This window comes from Aethalodelphis obliquidens, unplaced genomic scaffold (assembly GCF_003676395.1).
Source record: "Aethalodelphis obliquidens isolate GAN/ISIS:26980383/991018 unplaced genomic scaffold, ASM367639v1 scaffold128, whole genome shotgun sequence".
Classification (NCBI taxonomy): Eukaryota; Metazoa; Chordata; class Mammalia; order Artiodactyla; family Delphinidae; genus Aethalodelphis; species Aethalodelphis obliquidens.
Genome location: NW_020838072.1, coordinates 591,588 through 607,898, shown reverse-complemented (window position 1 = coordinate 607,898; position 16,311 = coordinate 591,588). Strand labels below are relative to the sequence as shown.

Genomic DNA, 16,311 nt, shown 5'->3' with positions numbered 1-16,311 from the left:
TTCAGAAATAGTCATAATGTTCAATAGCTGTTGACCAGCCCTAGGGAAAATTTTTACCACAAATCAGTCAATGTGATACACCACATTAATGAAATGAAGAATAAAAATTATATGATCATCTCAATAGATGCAGGAAAAGCATTTGACAAAATTCAACATCCATTCATGATTAAAAAAAAAAACACTCAACAAACTGGCTATAGAGGGAATGTTCCTCAATATAATAAAGGCCATATATGACAAGCCCATAGCTAACATCATATTCAATGATGAAAAGCTGAAAGCTCTTCTCTAAGATCAGGAACAGAACAAAGGTGCCCACTCTTGCCACTTTTATTCAAAATAGTACTGGAAGTCCTAGCCAGAGCAATTAGGCAAGAAAAAGAAATAAAAGGCAAGAAGAAGAAATTTTTAAATTGGAAAGGGAAAAGTAAAACTGTCTCTATTTGCAGATGGCATGATATTATAAATAGAAAATGATAAAAATTCCACCAAAAAAATGGTTAGAATTTAAGAAATTATTTTAAATTAAAATTTCAGGATAAAAATCAATATACAAAAATCAGTTGCATTTCTATACACTAACAATGAACTTTCAGAAAGAGAAATTAAGAGAACAATTCCATTTACAATTGTATCAAGAAGAATAAAATACCTAGAAAAAAATTTAACCGAGGAGATAAAAGATCTGTGCACTGAAAACTGTAAGACACTGATGGAAGAAATTGAAGACAACACAAATGCATGGAAAGATATTCCATGTTCATGGACTGGAAGAATTAATATTCTTAAGATGTCCATATTAGCCAAAACAATCTACAGACTCAATGGAATCTCAATCAAAATTTCAATGATGTTTTTTTCACAGAAATATAAAAAACAATCCAGAAATTCATATGAAGCCACAAAGAACCCTGAATAACCAAAGCAATCTTGAGAAAGAAGAACACAGCTTGAAGATCACACTTCCTGATTTCAAACTATATTACAAACTACTGTATTCAAAACAGTATGGTATTGGCATAAAAACAGACATATAGATCAATGGAACAGAATAGAGAGCCCAGAAATAAATCCACACATATATAGTCAATTAATTTATAACAAAGGAGCCAAAATATACAATGGGGAAAGGATAGTGTCTTCAATAAATGATATTGGGAAAACTTGACAGCCACATGCAAAAGAATGAAACTGGACCCCTATCTTACACCATACAGAAAAATCAACTCAAAATGGATTGAAGACTTGAACTTAGGACCTGAAACCATGAAACTCTTAGAAGAAAACATAAGGGGTAAGCTCCTTGACATCAGTCTTGGCAATTATTTTTTTTAATTTGACATCAAAAGCAAAGGCAACAAAATAAAAAACAAAGTTAAACTACATCAAGCTAAAAAGCTTCTGCACAGCAAAGGAAATTATCAACAAAATGAAAAGGTAACCTACAGAATGGGAGAAAATATTTGCAAATCACATATCCGATAAGAGGTTAATACCCAAAATATATAAAGAATTCATACAATTCAATAGAAAAACAAAACAGAAATACAATTTAAAAATGGAAGAGAAACTGAATAGAAATTTTCCCAAAGAAAACATACAAATGGCTAACAGGTACTTGAATATGTGCTCAACATCATTAAATCATCAGGGAAATTCAAATTAAAACCACAATGAGATATCACCTCACAACTGTTAGAATGGCTGTCATCTAAGACAAGGGATAACAAATGTTGGCAAGGATGTGGAGAAAAGGAAACCATTGTGCACTGTTGGTGGGAATGCAAATTGGTGCAGACACTGTGGAAAACAGTATGGAGATTCCTCAAAAATTAGTAACAGAACTACTGTATGATCCAGCAATTCCACTTTTGGGTATATACCCCCCCAAAATGAAATCATTATCTTGAAAATATATCTGTACTCTCATGTTCATTGCAGCATTATTTATAATAGTCAAGACATGGAAACAACCTAAGTGTCCATCAGCAGTTGAATGGTTAAAGAAAATGTGATATACATATGAATATTATTCAGCCATAAAAAAGAAAGAAATCTTGTCGTTTGCAACATGAATGGACCTTGAAGACATTATGCTAAGTGTCTTAGACAGAGAGACAAATACTGTATGATCTCACTTATACATGGAATCTAAAAATCCAAACTCATGGAAACAGGGAATAGGTTGGTGGTTACCAGAGGCTGGGGGTGGGATGTGAGGAATTGGGTGAAGGTGGTCAAAAGGCACAAACTTTCAGTTATAAGATAAATTAGTCATGGGGATGTGATGTACTGTACGGTGACTGTAGTTAACAATAGTGTATTGTATGCTTGAAAGTTGCTAAGAGACTAAATCTTGAAAGTTATCACAAGAAAAAAATTTGTAACTATGTGTGGTGATGGATGTTAACTGAACTTATTGTGGTAATCATTTTGCAGATATATGTATATCAAATCATTATGTTGTACACATTAAATTAATACAATATTATATGTCAATCACAACCCAAGTTAAAAAAATAATAGGAGAAACTTGAGGTGGCATATGGTAGGGTACATGGAACTTCATGTATTATCTGCTCAATTATTCTGTACATCTAAAATTGTGCTAAAAAGACTATTAATTATTTTTAAAATTGTTGACCAACTCAAGACAATACGGATGAGAAACTGGTGGCAGAACGTCCTTTCTGAGGTCTGAGGGAATTCTAGCTGCCTCTATGTGTACAGTTAGTGGGGGATTTACATAGCAGCCAGGCTTCTTAGTGGAATGCTGAATTAGGGTTCTTGGTAGCTCTAGTTCTTGAAAATTCTAGTTTACAAAACCAGCTTTGAGAAATCCTTAATAACTCACCTCTCTGATGAGTAGTAGTTCACATAGTCCTTGGTTGTTAGTAAAAATGGCCCTTGATGGAAATGCATATGGCTTTCCCATAACAATTGAAGCCGGGGCTTGGCATTTTGAACTAAATATGTGACCCACCGAGGGGCTCTCTCCTGGACCATGTGTCATGAACCATATGTGTTTATTGCTGCTCTGGACTAGCAAGAATGGGGAGATGGGAGTTCTGCTCATTCTGACAGAATTCTAACTATAGGGCCAAGGGTCTCCCTTCCAGCAACTGGGGAGTTGGTTCAGAACTGGAATTCTATCAAGCCCAGTGGCCCCGTCCAGGAATGCTTTGCCTTCTGATCTTCTTCAGTGGCCTCAGCTCTTTGTAACTGGAAAATATTAAGGAGAAATGCCAATTTTCAGTAACTCTACCTACCCTCTCTTTTATTCTGTGCCCACAGACTGCCGTTCCATCCACATTGGGCTTTCAGTCCCCAGTTACCCTCACAGGAAAAGAGACCCGAAGGGACATCTTTCAGGCCTGCAAAAGGTCCACTGGGGCTTGCGGCCAGAGAAGCCGCAGCAAGGGCTGGCCAGTGCCTGCAGCACTGTGGATCATGTCATCAGGACACGTGAGTTCTTGAGGGGACCATTCTGGGGAGCCGTCTGCTGGGTGGTCCAGATGGGGCAGGGCAGGGCAGGGCAGGGGGGTTCTCTGGAGAATGTGAGGAACGCCCCATGTTGCTCAGGCCTCTCAGTCCCCTCTGCTCTGCTGCCATGGCAGACCAGCCTCTCTGCTCAGGGACACCTTTAGTCAGGCTGAGCCCCTGTCCCTCTCTGGTGACTTTGAGACCTCTGCTCTGATCCATTCTGCCTTGATTTCACAGTTTAATTCTCAGAATTATTTCCTGTTTCCAAATTCCTAGGGGCCACACAGCCGTTGCCCGAAGAGCCAATAACAAACATGAGTGTCTGGCGTGAGGTGTTGTGCTCAGTAAACTGAATTCCTTATTGCATTCCCCCGACCCTCGCTCTTCACCTGAGCTTGAAGGAATGGTCTGGAATTGTCTGGGCACCCTCCTCCTCAGCTTGCAGAGTCCTGGAGGCTTTCTCCCAGGACAGCAGAGCCCCTGAGGCCTTCCTCTGCTGTTGAGGAAATCAGTTCTGGGCTGGTTAAACATCAGTCTTTTGTTCTTTCCTGTGGAAAGAAAAGTATCAATCTTAGGAGGAGTGAAAAGATTAGAGCACAACTGTGACATTTTATCCTTTTGAGCCTTCGCTGTTTCTAGGGACATGATTTCACCTGCAGCATATCCCAAATCTGCATAATAAATGGTACCTAATTGGTTTCTACTATATAGTTCCACTGTCTTGAGCAAGGCAAAATGAGTTATTTTACCATCTAAACCTTCAAAAGAATGTCAGAGGCAGTAACAACCTCTTAACATTCCTATAGGAGACCTGACATACACGCTTGCGAAGGCCATCTGAGTCACCCCCAACCCTGCACTGCCCTGAACAACTGCTGTCATTGGCACCAAGTCTACGAAAGCCTGTGACTTTTCCAAAGTAAATGTGCCTCTGTGGGAGAAGGGTTAATGGGGAGTCCTTTGGAGGTGTCTAGTTTAAGAGATAAGCTTTGATTAAAATATGCATGTGCACACATACACACAAACATGCACACACAGGCTTATGCACACATGCATGTTCGGGGTAGACATATCAGAGACCCAAAGGAGGGCTAGCCTGGAGGGAAGGCCTGCTCCCCATGTTGGATCTGGACGCTCCCACTCACTCTCTGGGGCATTCTCCTGTCACCCCACCACATTCAGAGGTGAAGTCACCCTTTCAAAGTTGAGTCTGCTGGATCCTTCCTGAGTCAGGGAAGAGGAAAGTGGGTTAGAGCTGGTGCTCTCTTATCGAAGGGTTTGGAGGAGGTCTAACAAATGGTATTTGCTGATGCAACATGGTGCATCACAGAAGTGGTCATGAACGGTGGATTTTATGTTGTTTTGGTGGTTTCTGGTTAATGGGACACTGGTTTTCACTGGAAACCAAAGGGGAGGGAATGGAGAATACTTTGGTACGTTTGCACATTCAGTTCATTCTCTTCACAGCCTGCTACTCCCATGCATGTCACATGGCATGGCTGTGGAACAGGGGAGAGAATGGGAGGGCCTAGGAGGACAGGAAATTTCAGGCCATGTCTTTCAAGCTGGGGTAAAGTAAGAACCCCTTTTAAAGGGAAAAGTGGTTGTGGACCCATGAAAATGCATTTGTACATTTGTAGAGCCCCAGGGGACCATAAAAATCCCAGTTTGAGAAATAATATCTTAATTAAGGTTTTATTCTGTAAAAGTATCTTACATTTTTGAATTATAACAACAGAAAAGTTTTGCCCTTATATCTAATGAAAGAAATCTTTTTAAGATTATCATCAAAATGGAAACATGAAATTAAAAAATTCTAATAGATCCCACCTACCCCTAAGAATACTTTCCAGACCACAGTTCCAGACATGCTGACTTAAGGGGGCCACAAAGCCTGCTAGCAAAGTCAACAGCCACCGCAAGTTTTCTGTAGCCCATGGGGGCTGAGCTTGTTCCGGCCATTCTCTTAGGGGTGGTAGAGGTTCACCCCTCAGTCCTTCACTTCTTTCAAACCAAACAGGGCATTGTGTGTATGATGCAAATATAAACCCTGCTCCACCACATCCCAGGGTCAGTAACAATGACCCGAGGAAGGGAAAACAAAACAGTGCCCAAGTAATTTTACTGCATCATCTAGATAATTGCCTGAATCTGCCACTTTTCTTTGCTGTAGGACAACTGACCACATGTGTTTTCCCTCTCTGAGTGTCCTGTCTATTTTATGAATCCATTCAGACAGCCCAGGCAGGTGGTCTAGCTGGCCACAAAGTCCAAGTGGGACCTACCTCTACAGAAGAGGGGAATCATGCAGAACGGAGGGCGTGGGTGCTGGCCAGGCAGGTGGCTAGACATAGCTAGGCCTGAGAGTAAAGCAGGCTGTGCAGATGAAGGATTGACAGGTGACTCCTTTAGTTTCTGCCTCACAAAACAATGACAAGAATTTGTACCATGAAATGGTATTTCATTGTAATTTTGTTAACTAAATGTATACTGTTAATAAAAAGGAGATATTATTACCCTCATCTTCAGATTGGGAAATCAAGGTTTGAAGAGATGTAGTATGATACAGCGGTAATCAGTGAAACTAGAATTTGAACACAAGGTCTGTAGACTTTAAAACCTGTGTGTGTCCCTTCCACTACACTACTATCCTCTGTAAGTTATCACTGGTCAGTCACCATGTTGGATATGGGCTGAGAATTGTATCCTTTTAAGCAGCCAAATTGCCTTATGATGACGGGGATAGGTAGGTAGTAGTTACACCATGATATGATACGCCATAGCAGTTGGATTACCACCCCTTCTTCCAATATGGATATAATTTAGGAAGTCAGTACTTAGCAGCCAATCAATTTTGACTCCAGCAGAGCATAGGCAGGGAATAGAACCATCAAGCTGTGGTGAGAATCAGCAAGTACCATGCTTCCTTCCCTGGAAAGAATGCATTTTCTGGCTCTGAGAACCTCTTGAGAGCTCTTACAAGCAAGAGGGTAGAAATATGGCTGCCCTTTGGCATCTCTTGGCTGGTGTTAAGAACCGGAGCCAAGATCTAAGAGGAACAAGACCGGCCAAGCTCAACCTGTTGTGTAGGCACTAGGGTCTCAGCGCCTTCATCTGCAGAGTGAAAGATTGTTGTAGGGTGACCAACTGTTTCAGTTTAACTGGGATGGAGGGCTTTCCCAGGACATGGGACATGGGACTGTCAGTGCTAAAACCGGTCAGTCCGAAGCAAACTGGGATGTTGGTCACACTAAGTTGTGAGCTCCTAGATGAAATATAAACAGACATGAAGTATTTCGCATGGTGCACAGTGCATGACAGGCACTTGACATATGTTACTTCAACTGATCTATGTTAACCCAATTTAAAAGCACTCCTTGGGCTGCCCTCGTGGCGCAGTGGTTAAGACTCTGCCTGCCAATGCAGGGGACACAGGTTTGAGCCCTGGTCCGGGAAGATCCCACATGCCGCAGAGCAACTAAGCCCGTGCACCACAACTACTGAGCCTGCGCTCTAGAGCCCACGAGCCACAACTACTGAGCCCACGCACCACATCTACTGAAGCCCATGGGCCTAGAGCCTGTGCTCTGCAACAAGAGAAGCCACCACAATGAGAAGCCTGCGTACCGCAATGAAGAGTAGCCCCCACTCGCCGCAACTAGAGAAAGCCTGTGTGCAGCAACGAAGACCCAACACAACCAAAAATAATAAATAAATAAAAATAAATAAATAAAAAATAAAAGCACTCCTTTACGAGTGGACATCTGGTTTGGCTGCCGTCACTGGTACTGAGAAGCTTATGAGATCCTTCTGGTGGGAGGGGTGTGAAAAAGTATTAAGGTCTTCTTCTACTTGCCAAGTATTGAACAACTCTAGGGTCACTAAAAGATCAAAACCACCCCAAGATGAGCAGTAAGGGAGAGGAAGGCTATTTTTTGGCCAGGTGTTTGAGCCTCATATGGTTCCAAAGGCTTTAGATTTCATGGGGTCTTTCTTTCCCATTTCTTTTTATTTATTTATTTGTTTGTTTGTTTGTTTATGGCTGCATTGGGTTTTCGCTGCTGCACACTGTCTTTCTCTAGTTGCAGCGAGCGGGGGCTACTCTTCGTTGCAGTGTGCGGACTTCTCATTGCAGTGGCTTCTCTTGTTGCGGAGCACAGGCTCTAGGCACGCGGGCTTCAGTAGTTGCGGCGCACGGGCTTAGTTGCTCCGCGGCATGTGGGATCTTCCCGGACCAGGGCTCAAACCCGTGTCCCCTGCATTGGCAGGTGGATTCTTAACCACTGTGCCACCAGGGAAGTCCCTCTTTCCCATTTCTGATGAGGAAGGAGCAAGCGTTGGGACAGAAGACAAATTTACCTCTAAATCATCTGCTCCACTAAGGAGCTCCTGAGACAGGCTGTGTTTGCAACATAGGAGCAAAGACAATTGGATTTCTTTTAGAGTTCGAAGCTTTAAAATGAGGTGGTTTCCTCTGTCTACTTTACCAACTTGTTTCTGAGAAGGAGTGGTAAAGAGAGGAGCAGAGACAAAGGGGAACAGGAGGGACGAAAGGGGAAAGAGTATAGTCCTAGGCCTTTTAGGCATGCCCCACCTTGGTGTGTGTGTAGTGGGGGGAGGTTGGGCAGACAGGAAGGCAAATTCAAAATTCCTGAAGGAAGCCTGTATTTGCTCTTCTCTCTCTTCTTGCCCTTGACATCTTAAAACCTGGATTTCCTGGAATTATCAACATAGCATTCAAACAAACAAAAGCACAAACAAACAAAAACCCCTATTGGAAGGGAATCCTGAGTTAGTGACCTTAAGACCTAAGGGGAAATTAGGGTTGAAAGCTCAGTTTGCAAGTGAACCAATGAAAGTTCTAATAAATACAAAGTTATTATAACCCATATATGTTACCTGGATTTACCTTATTCCTTGAGAGTTAGTGTCCTTACCTCTGCCTAAATTTCTGTGAATTTCCAGCGACTTCCAGTCTCAGTATCACTGTAGCTCCAAGTCCTGCCTGCTGGGCTCACAGTCTCACTGTGTCTCACCTCCTGTACCTGTTCTCTGCCCTCATCTCCAGCTCCAGCTCAGGCATGGGATTCAGTCCTCCTTTGGTCTCCCCCAGATTGGTCACATACCACATACAAGTGAGCAGCAGACTTTCTTGAAGTTCAGAACCATGGAGCAGTTTTACCTTGCAGAGATACACAATTTTTAAAGTGAGATACTAGATATCCCCTTTCTTTAAAATTCCCTGGTCACAGGAAATTTCCTATTGGCCACTTTTCTCTGCAGTTTCAGCTTCCTACCATATTGGCAACTCCCACCTCACCCCCACTCCCCCTCGCCAGTTCCCGTCACATCTCCTGCTTCTCAGTTTTCAGCCACCCCCCAGCTTCTCCTCTCCCTCCCAACACATACACTCACTCCCCTCCCTTTCAGTCACATCAATTTCCCTCTGCCCACCTTAGCTCAACACCCATTTTTGCACAGCTAAAGACACACAGTGTGTTGAACTAAACACAAAGACCATCACCTCTAAGTCTAGCCCTTTAGTTAGATTTAACATTCTTTTATAACATTTACACTTGCAGGGTTTTTTTTTAATTAATTAATTAATTTATTTATTTTTGGCTGTGTTGGGTCTTCGTTTCTGTGCAAGGGCTTTCTCCAGTTGCAGAGAGCGGGGGACGCTCTTCATCGCGGTACGTGGGCCTCTCACTATCGCGGCCTCTCTTGTTGCGGAGCACATACTCCAGACGCGCAGGCTCAGTAGCTGTGGCTCACGGGCCTAGTTGCTTCGCAGCATGTGGGATCCTCCCAGACCAGGGCTTGAACCCGTGTCCCCTGCTTTGGCAGGCAAATTCTCAACCACTGAGCCACCAGGGAAGCCCTCCACTTGCAGTTTTTGAGAAGGTATACAGAAGAAAACCTCCCTATCCTAGAATTTCATATAATGGAGACTCATGATTAATATGGTAATTTGATCACAAGTATCAGAAACCTACTTGAGCTGTCTTGAACAAGGAGGGAGTGAGGGGGTGGGGGGAGAGAGAGTTAGTTTATGCTGTAAGAGCAAAGGAATTTCTCACAGTCCCAAAAGAACAAGCAACCAGGCTCAGCAGGAGGATGAGCACCCTCTCTGGGACTCATGGCCTTCCCCCTGCTTCTCCTGTAAGTCTGCTTTATTCCTCTCTCTCTGTAGCCTTTTCTGCCTCTCTGTGCCGTCAGCTTCCATTTTACATGCGCCTTCTCTCAGAAACCGTCAGGAAACGCCCAGCTATCTCAGAAACCGAATTCAGAATTTCCAGGCTTGAGTCAGGTGTCTGATTAACTGCTCCTGGTCCAATTAACCATGGCGAAGGGGCACAGGTCAAGCATTCCACAAACACGGCTACCCGAGAGTCATCCTTTGGGTGGGGGACTGTATGGGCTGGCAGACAACCCCAAAGCTACTGACGACAGGATGGATTCCCATAAACACTGCACGTCTGCAGATTCTCTCCTCTTCCTTCCCAGAGATCATATTTTGAGTTTATGGACTGCTGTCTAGAAAAAAAACCTTACTGACCGTGAAACTATGACTTGGAGTCTTCCAGTCCCCTCTTGAAGACCACCTCAGATGACTGCAAGCATGACTTTGGAGCCCTCAGTTTCTGTCTCTCCCACTCCGCAGTACTCGGGGGCCTTGAGCTTGGCTCCCTACCCAGCTCCATTTCCTTGTTGCTGCTGAGGCTAGTCCCAGCTGCTATACTCATGAGTTAAGCAGTGAAATTCACCTAGCAAATATTTAGAGTGTCCATGCTGTGAGCTGAGAGAGAGCACCTCTGAAAAGACTCAGAGCTGAGGACCCTGGGTCCAAGTCCTCACGCTGACTTCCTGGTGGTGCTAAATGCCTCCTAGCTCTTCTAGGAGTTGAAGACTTGCAGGTTGCAGTCCACACGGTGATTTTGTGCTTTGCTCAACTAATGACTGGACAGGTGCCCCCCTCCCTGCCCCCAGTAAAAGCACGATTCTGTTTGCTTCTTTTCGTGTGTTTCCTGAAGCTTGCTCCTGCAGAGGTTAGGTTTCTCCCAGAAACTGCTGGTTGAGTCCATACCTCCAGTTGGGCCATCGCTATGTGATTCTTGTTGTGAGCTATCAAGGGGCTATTATCTGTGGCCTTTCTCATTTGCAGATTAACTTGCATGAAGGGCCCGCAGTGCATTAGAGATGCGCTGATACCCTGATGCAGGAACCCAGCTCATAGAGCTAGGCTTCTGTGGGCCCGAGGGAAGGGAGTGGCCTCAGGGTGGAGTGGGAGGGGTAGAACAGGTATTTAGAAGCTGAAAAGGATTGAGCCCTTGGAATGTTTAAAAGGGCCGTTATTAGGGAGGAAAGTGTCAGACCTGTTGGCAACATCAATCATAGCAATATTTACTGGGTAACTATGCCAAGCACTGTGCCAACCATGTCACATATATCATCTCATTTAATGGCCACCACAATCCAGTAAAGCAGGTGTGATTATTCCCACTTTATAGATGGAGAAACTAAGGCTAAGATTGCTTAATGCCTTGCCAAAATCCCACTGCTAGTAATTACCAGAGTCGGGAGTTGAACCTAGATCTGGGCTCTTAAAGCACCACACGAGTAAAGAGAATCTTCTGGCGTCCTTGGTGATCTCTCTCTGGGTGTTCCTCTGGGATTTTGAGGTCACCCACGGCCCCTGACTCGGTGTAGCGTGCAGGGTCTGCCCCGTGGCGCTCAGGAAGAAATGGGCCGACTTCAGCCTCAGTGCGGTACGAACTGTAGAGCCTGGGACCTTTAGAGGGGCCCATCTGCTCACTGCCCTGCCCTGCTAAGGAGCCCACCAAAGCAGGAAGTCCTTGGTGGGGGCATTTGCTTGGGGCCCCGCACCTAAAAACACAGCCCTGACCCTCTGCTGCTATGTTCTCAGCTTTAAAGTGGGCACACTTGATCCTTGAGCCGCAGGCATGAAGACATGGTAAGGGAGCGCAGGGCAGTGCAGGGTGAGGGCGTCAGCAGACTGCTGTCCTAACCTGGGGCCTGGTGGGGCCTTCTGTGCTGTAAACTAGGTCTCCGATTTCTCATCCTCTCATCCATCGCTAAGCTCTCTCCCAGCTCTGAGACTTAGTGAATTCAGGGTTCAGAGCTCCTTGGAGCTGCAGCCACTCATGACCTCTAATCAACCTTGGCACATTGTAAGTATTCAGTAAGCACTTGTTGAACCAAACCCAGGAGATTAGGAATTTCTTAGCAGAGCAAAATAATTCCCCAGGAGGGTTCACCACACACCCTGAAGTGACCAGTTCCCACTGTCCATGGGCTCTCAGAAAATACCCACTGAGTGATAGTTGGCATTTTGTCTTAGAAGCAGACTAAGAGGGAAAGGACCAGGAGTTTGGGTTTAAGGTTGGGGAAGGAGAGAAACAAGCTGCATGGAATATTACTGACCAAGGGTGGTTGCTGTGGAACATGAGGCCCCCCAGCCCCTCTCCCCCTACAACTCCACCTCCACCCTGGGGCTGTGCAGCTGAGAGAATCCAAGGGCCAGGACACCTGCAACCAAGGCACTTTAGGAGACCCTGGGGAGTCTCAAGGAAAATCCTACCTTTGCCTCTATAAAGGGGCCTGAGGAGAGGTGCCTGGGCTCCCCTTGGGCCCCCAGGCTTGGCAGGAAGGGCCCATGGGGGAGGGGGAAAGGGGCAGTTCTGCCAGTCCTCTCAGAGCCTGCAGCTGCCACCCCCTGCTGCTGTGGAGACCCGGCTGCCTGCGGGAGGTTCTGCCCCCGCCACAGAGCCCTTCTGTCTCCACCGCACCTGAGAACCTGAGAACTCTCTCTCACTCTCCCCACTGCCTTTCTCTCTCTCTCTCTCTCTCTCTCACACACACACACACACAAAATTCTCTTATACTCACAATATCTTTAATTCACTCTCAATATTTTTTCCTCTCATGCTTACTACATCTTCTCACATACAACCCTCTCTCCACTTCCTCAGTCTTTCATACATTCCTTTTCTCTCCCCCCCCCCCCCCCCCCCCCCCCCCCCCTTTCCCCCCCCCCCTTCTCCTCTCCCCACACCTCCCCTGGTGCTTAACTGGAAACAAAAGTGAGTTTGTTGTGCTCTGCTGGTGGGGAAGAGGACGTGTGAAGGCAGCAGCCAGGGTGGCAGCAGCAGAAACAGGCTGGGGCCAGAGGCAGTGTCCACAGCCGGAGACCCCAGCGCTCAGCTACTCCAGGGAGCAGGTAATGCCCCAGACAGGGCTGGTTCAGGCATCGCCCTCTCTGTCGGGTCTCATCATTTCATGACTGTTCCATTTATTTGCCTTCTTATTTGGCCTTGAAGGCGGAAAGGGATTGCAAATTTAGGGAATGGTAGGCACAAAAGGTCCAAGGAGTGATGTGCTCTCCTCTTCAGAGAACTGTGTGTGGTCTGATGTGGCTGGGGTCCAGGGCATGTAGGGTCAAGAGTGGCTGGGGTCCACAGTGTCTGGGCTTAAGGATGGCTGGTGTCCAGGGTGGCTGGGATCCAGGGTAACTTCGGTCCAGAGTATCCAGGGTCCAGGGTGGCTGGAGTCTGGGGTGTCTGGAGGAGGAACATGACAACCTACCAGGGCAGGTTAGGGCCAGATCATGAGGGATGTTTTGAGCCATGTCATAGACCCTAGGCTTTAGGTAATAGAGAGCTATTGAATGTTTTTCACCTGGAGAGTAACGTGACCAAATCTACATTTTAAAAGAGTAGTTCTTGAACGCTGATCTCATGGAGAATTGGTGTGCCCTCTCAGAATCAGGCAGTCATAGTCTTCTCCCAGTTTAAGGAAAAAATAAGGTTATGTGTTCAATTGTTAAATTTTCTTCTATAAAATTTCCTTAAATCTTTGACGTCTGCTAGCAAGTGTCAATAATCAATAAAAAGGACTAAGTTTAAAGTAGTAGAAAAATTCGGAAATAAAAATCCATTTAAATAAATGCAGTCCATTGAGATAAATTGGTAGTATTTTCTGCTAGTAAAATTATTTCTAACTCATATGCACAATATTTTATGGTGCTGCTCAAAGAGCACCATGACTCCCAGGAGTTTGCCATGTGAACGTTTGCAATGTCTTAAAGCAAACTCTGGTGCTACATAGGGAATGAGATGGGTGGGGTAAGCAGAGGCAGTGGGAGCAGTAGGTGGCTCTTGCGATGATAGGAATAGGAGATAATGAGAACCTGAACAAAGGTGGTGGCAATGGTGGGAAAAAGGGAGAGAGCTAAAAAATAGTCAGGAAGTGAGTGGAAGACGTTAGTGTCTGATTGGACATGGATGATGAGAGAGAAGGAGGCTTCAGGAGTGAGCCCAAGACTTCTCCTCTGGAGAAGAGTAGCTGGGTAGCCAGGAGCACTATTAATCAAAACAGAGGAGGGCAAGGTTGGGGTGTTGGAAGACGGGAGGCAGGGCTGCTTTGAATATGTTGAGATTGACTCGAGAAGGCTGGAGAACTACCAGATGGAGCAGTCCAGCTGGCAGTCGGAAATGCTCAGTAAGTCAGGACCTAGAGACGCGGGTAACCTCGGCTATAGGGTGACACCAAAAAGAACATGAGGTGGTCCAGTAGGGGTGTAGAAAGAGAGGAGACAAGAAGGCCAAGGAGGAATCCTGGGGAAGATCAAGATTTAAGTGAGACATGCAAGAAGGGCCAGGGAAGGAGTCCTCAAAGAGATAGGAAAAAATATCAAGAAAGTGCTATCTTATAAGAACCAAGAGCATTTCAGTTCAGAGGGAGCAGTCAGCACCACTCATGTCCCAGAGACATAAGCCAGACCATAGCTTCACAGTGCTGTAGGTTTGATTGATTTTATTGACTTATTGATTTGAGAATAGAACAAGAGAGATCTGAGAGCAGGGTTGTAAACTTGGATGCTTAGTATAAATGAGATTAGCAGGTAATAATAGGGAGTAGTGGGGACTGTGGAAAACTAAAATGCATATTCTTATCCATCACTGAGCTCTAATTGTTGTCAGGTAGGAACATGGGCACTGTCATCAGAGTATCTGAATTTTCAAGAAAAGTCAGAAATCTAGATTTTTATATGCAATCTCATAATTCTTTATATTAGCAACAATTTCAAAAACTTTTATACTCTATGAGGGCTGAATTAAACACATCTTTGAGCTTCCAGTTTAAAATCTCTGCCTTAGTCAATGTCCTTAGTGTGGTGGGGATGAATCAGTTGCAGCAGGTTGGGAAATGATTAGGTAAGGAGGAAATAGAGGCAGCGAGTGTAGACCTCCCCTTCAATAAGTTGAGGAGAGAGAAGGGAAAAAGAGAGCAGCAGAGCTTAGAAGGCAGGCAGGATCAGGGGAAGGTGTTTCATGGTAGGAAGAGCTGTTTATGGGTTGAGAGAAAGAGGGTGGAGGGAGAGAAGTTGAAGACCCAGGTAAGGAAAGACTCGTTGACAAAATAAGGATCCAGTAGAAGGGAATAGACGGGGCCAGAGATAGGCTAGAGGAAGAACTCTTGTTCAGAGATAGACTGCAGCAGTGGTAAGGACACAGAAGCACTGGAAAGGAGGAAGTTGATGGATTTCATGCCTGGAGGTCTTATTTTCTTGGTGATGTGGGATAAGAGATAGATCAAGAGGCTTGCAGAGAGGAGCAAAAGTTAGTGGTGGCGTGGAGGAACATGGGAAAGGGCATGCAAGGATGAGTGGAAGTGGCTGTACTTCTGAGACCTGTTAACAGTGGAAGCCCCCCATTTGTACAGCTGGGTGGTTTTCACCAGAGAGACTCATGAGCCTGAGTGCTAAGCTTGGTGGCAAGGGGGATTGGCACCTGTTATATTCCAGGCCCTGTGTCACATGTTATTCTCCTTACCTGATTTATTGGGACAATAACCCTGTTCACTCAGACTGAATTCTCTCATGAGTAAGTAGCAACTCTGAGATTCATACCCACATCTAGATGGATTGAAAGCCTAGCGTGTGCCTTGCATCCACCGTACCACCATACCACACTGCCTCTCCCTGCACCCCAGGACACATTTGAAGAGGTGGAGATTGGGCCAGTGAATTCTTGTTTGGGCATCAGCTGCCTGGTTTTATTGGGAAGTCAAGGAGTAAGAGACTGGAGACTGTGATGAGAAGGGTAGTTGAAATTATTGACCATTGGGAGTCCATGGAGAAATAAGTGAAAGCCAGAGGGATGACTGAGGGGATAGAGAGGCTTGGAGGAAGAGGAAGACTTGATGAAGCCTAAAGACAGTCAGTGAGAGATTGAACCAGGGCAGGGGCAATGGGATTGGTGAGGAAGGAGAGTATTCTCGAAAACTTTTAATGTGGGAGTGGAGGTGAGAGAAAGAGGTGAGGTGAGGATGATGCCAGCGTGTCTAGCCTGTGCGGTTGGGTGGACAGTTATGCCTCTAACCAAGGCATTCAATGTTGTGTGATACCTCTCTCTCTCCGGCCCACCATGCCCTAGACACACTAACCAGCACACCCCACCTCAGGTCTTTGGCACGCTTGCAGCACTCTTCTTCCAGATATGCAGAAGTGGTTCATTCTCATTTTTCAAGTTCCAATTCAAATACGCCCTCCTCAGAGAGGCCTTTCTTGACTATGCTATCTAATATAGCTCCGTGGTCTTTTTTTTTTTTTTCAGAACACTTATTACTACTTATCACTGAACTGAATTTTGTGGATTTGTTTACTTGTTTATTGTCTGTATCTGCCACTGGAGAGGCTCAAGAGATCAAGAATATATGGGCCTCCTTCACAGCTTTGTTTCCCTACACCTAGACCAATGCCTGGCACATAGTAGGCATTCATTAAATATTGAGTGAGAGAAA

General features: G+C 45.2%; 1 protein-coding gene across 1 annotated transcript in view; it reads left to right on the top strand.

Moving 5' to 3' along the window:
* Window positions 1-16,311, top strand: part of SLC4A5 (solute carrier family 4 member 5) — a 96,722-nt gene that overhangs the window by 4,440 nt on the left and 75,971 nt on the right. The window contains exon 3 of the mRNA XM_027099061.1: window positions 3,298-3,468. Within this exon, the coding sequence (XP_026954862.1) occupies window positions 3,298-3,468 (171 nt within the window). The remainder of the gene's footprint in view (window positions 1-3,297; window positions 3,469-16,311) is intronic.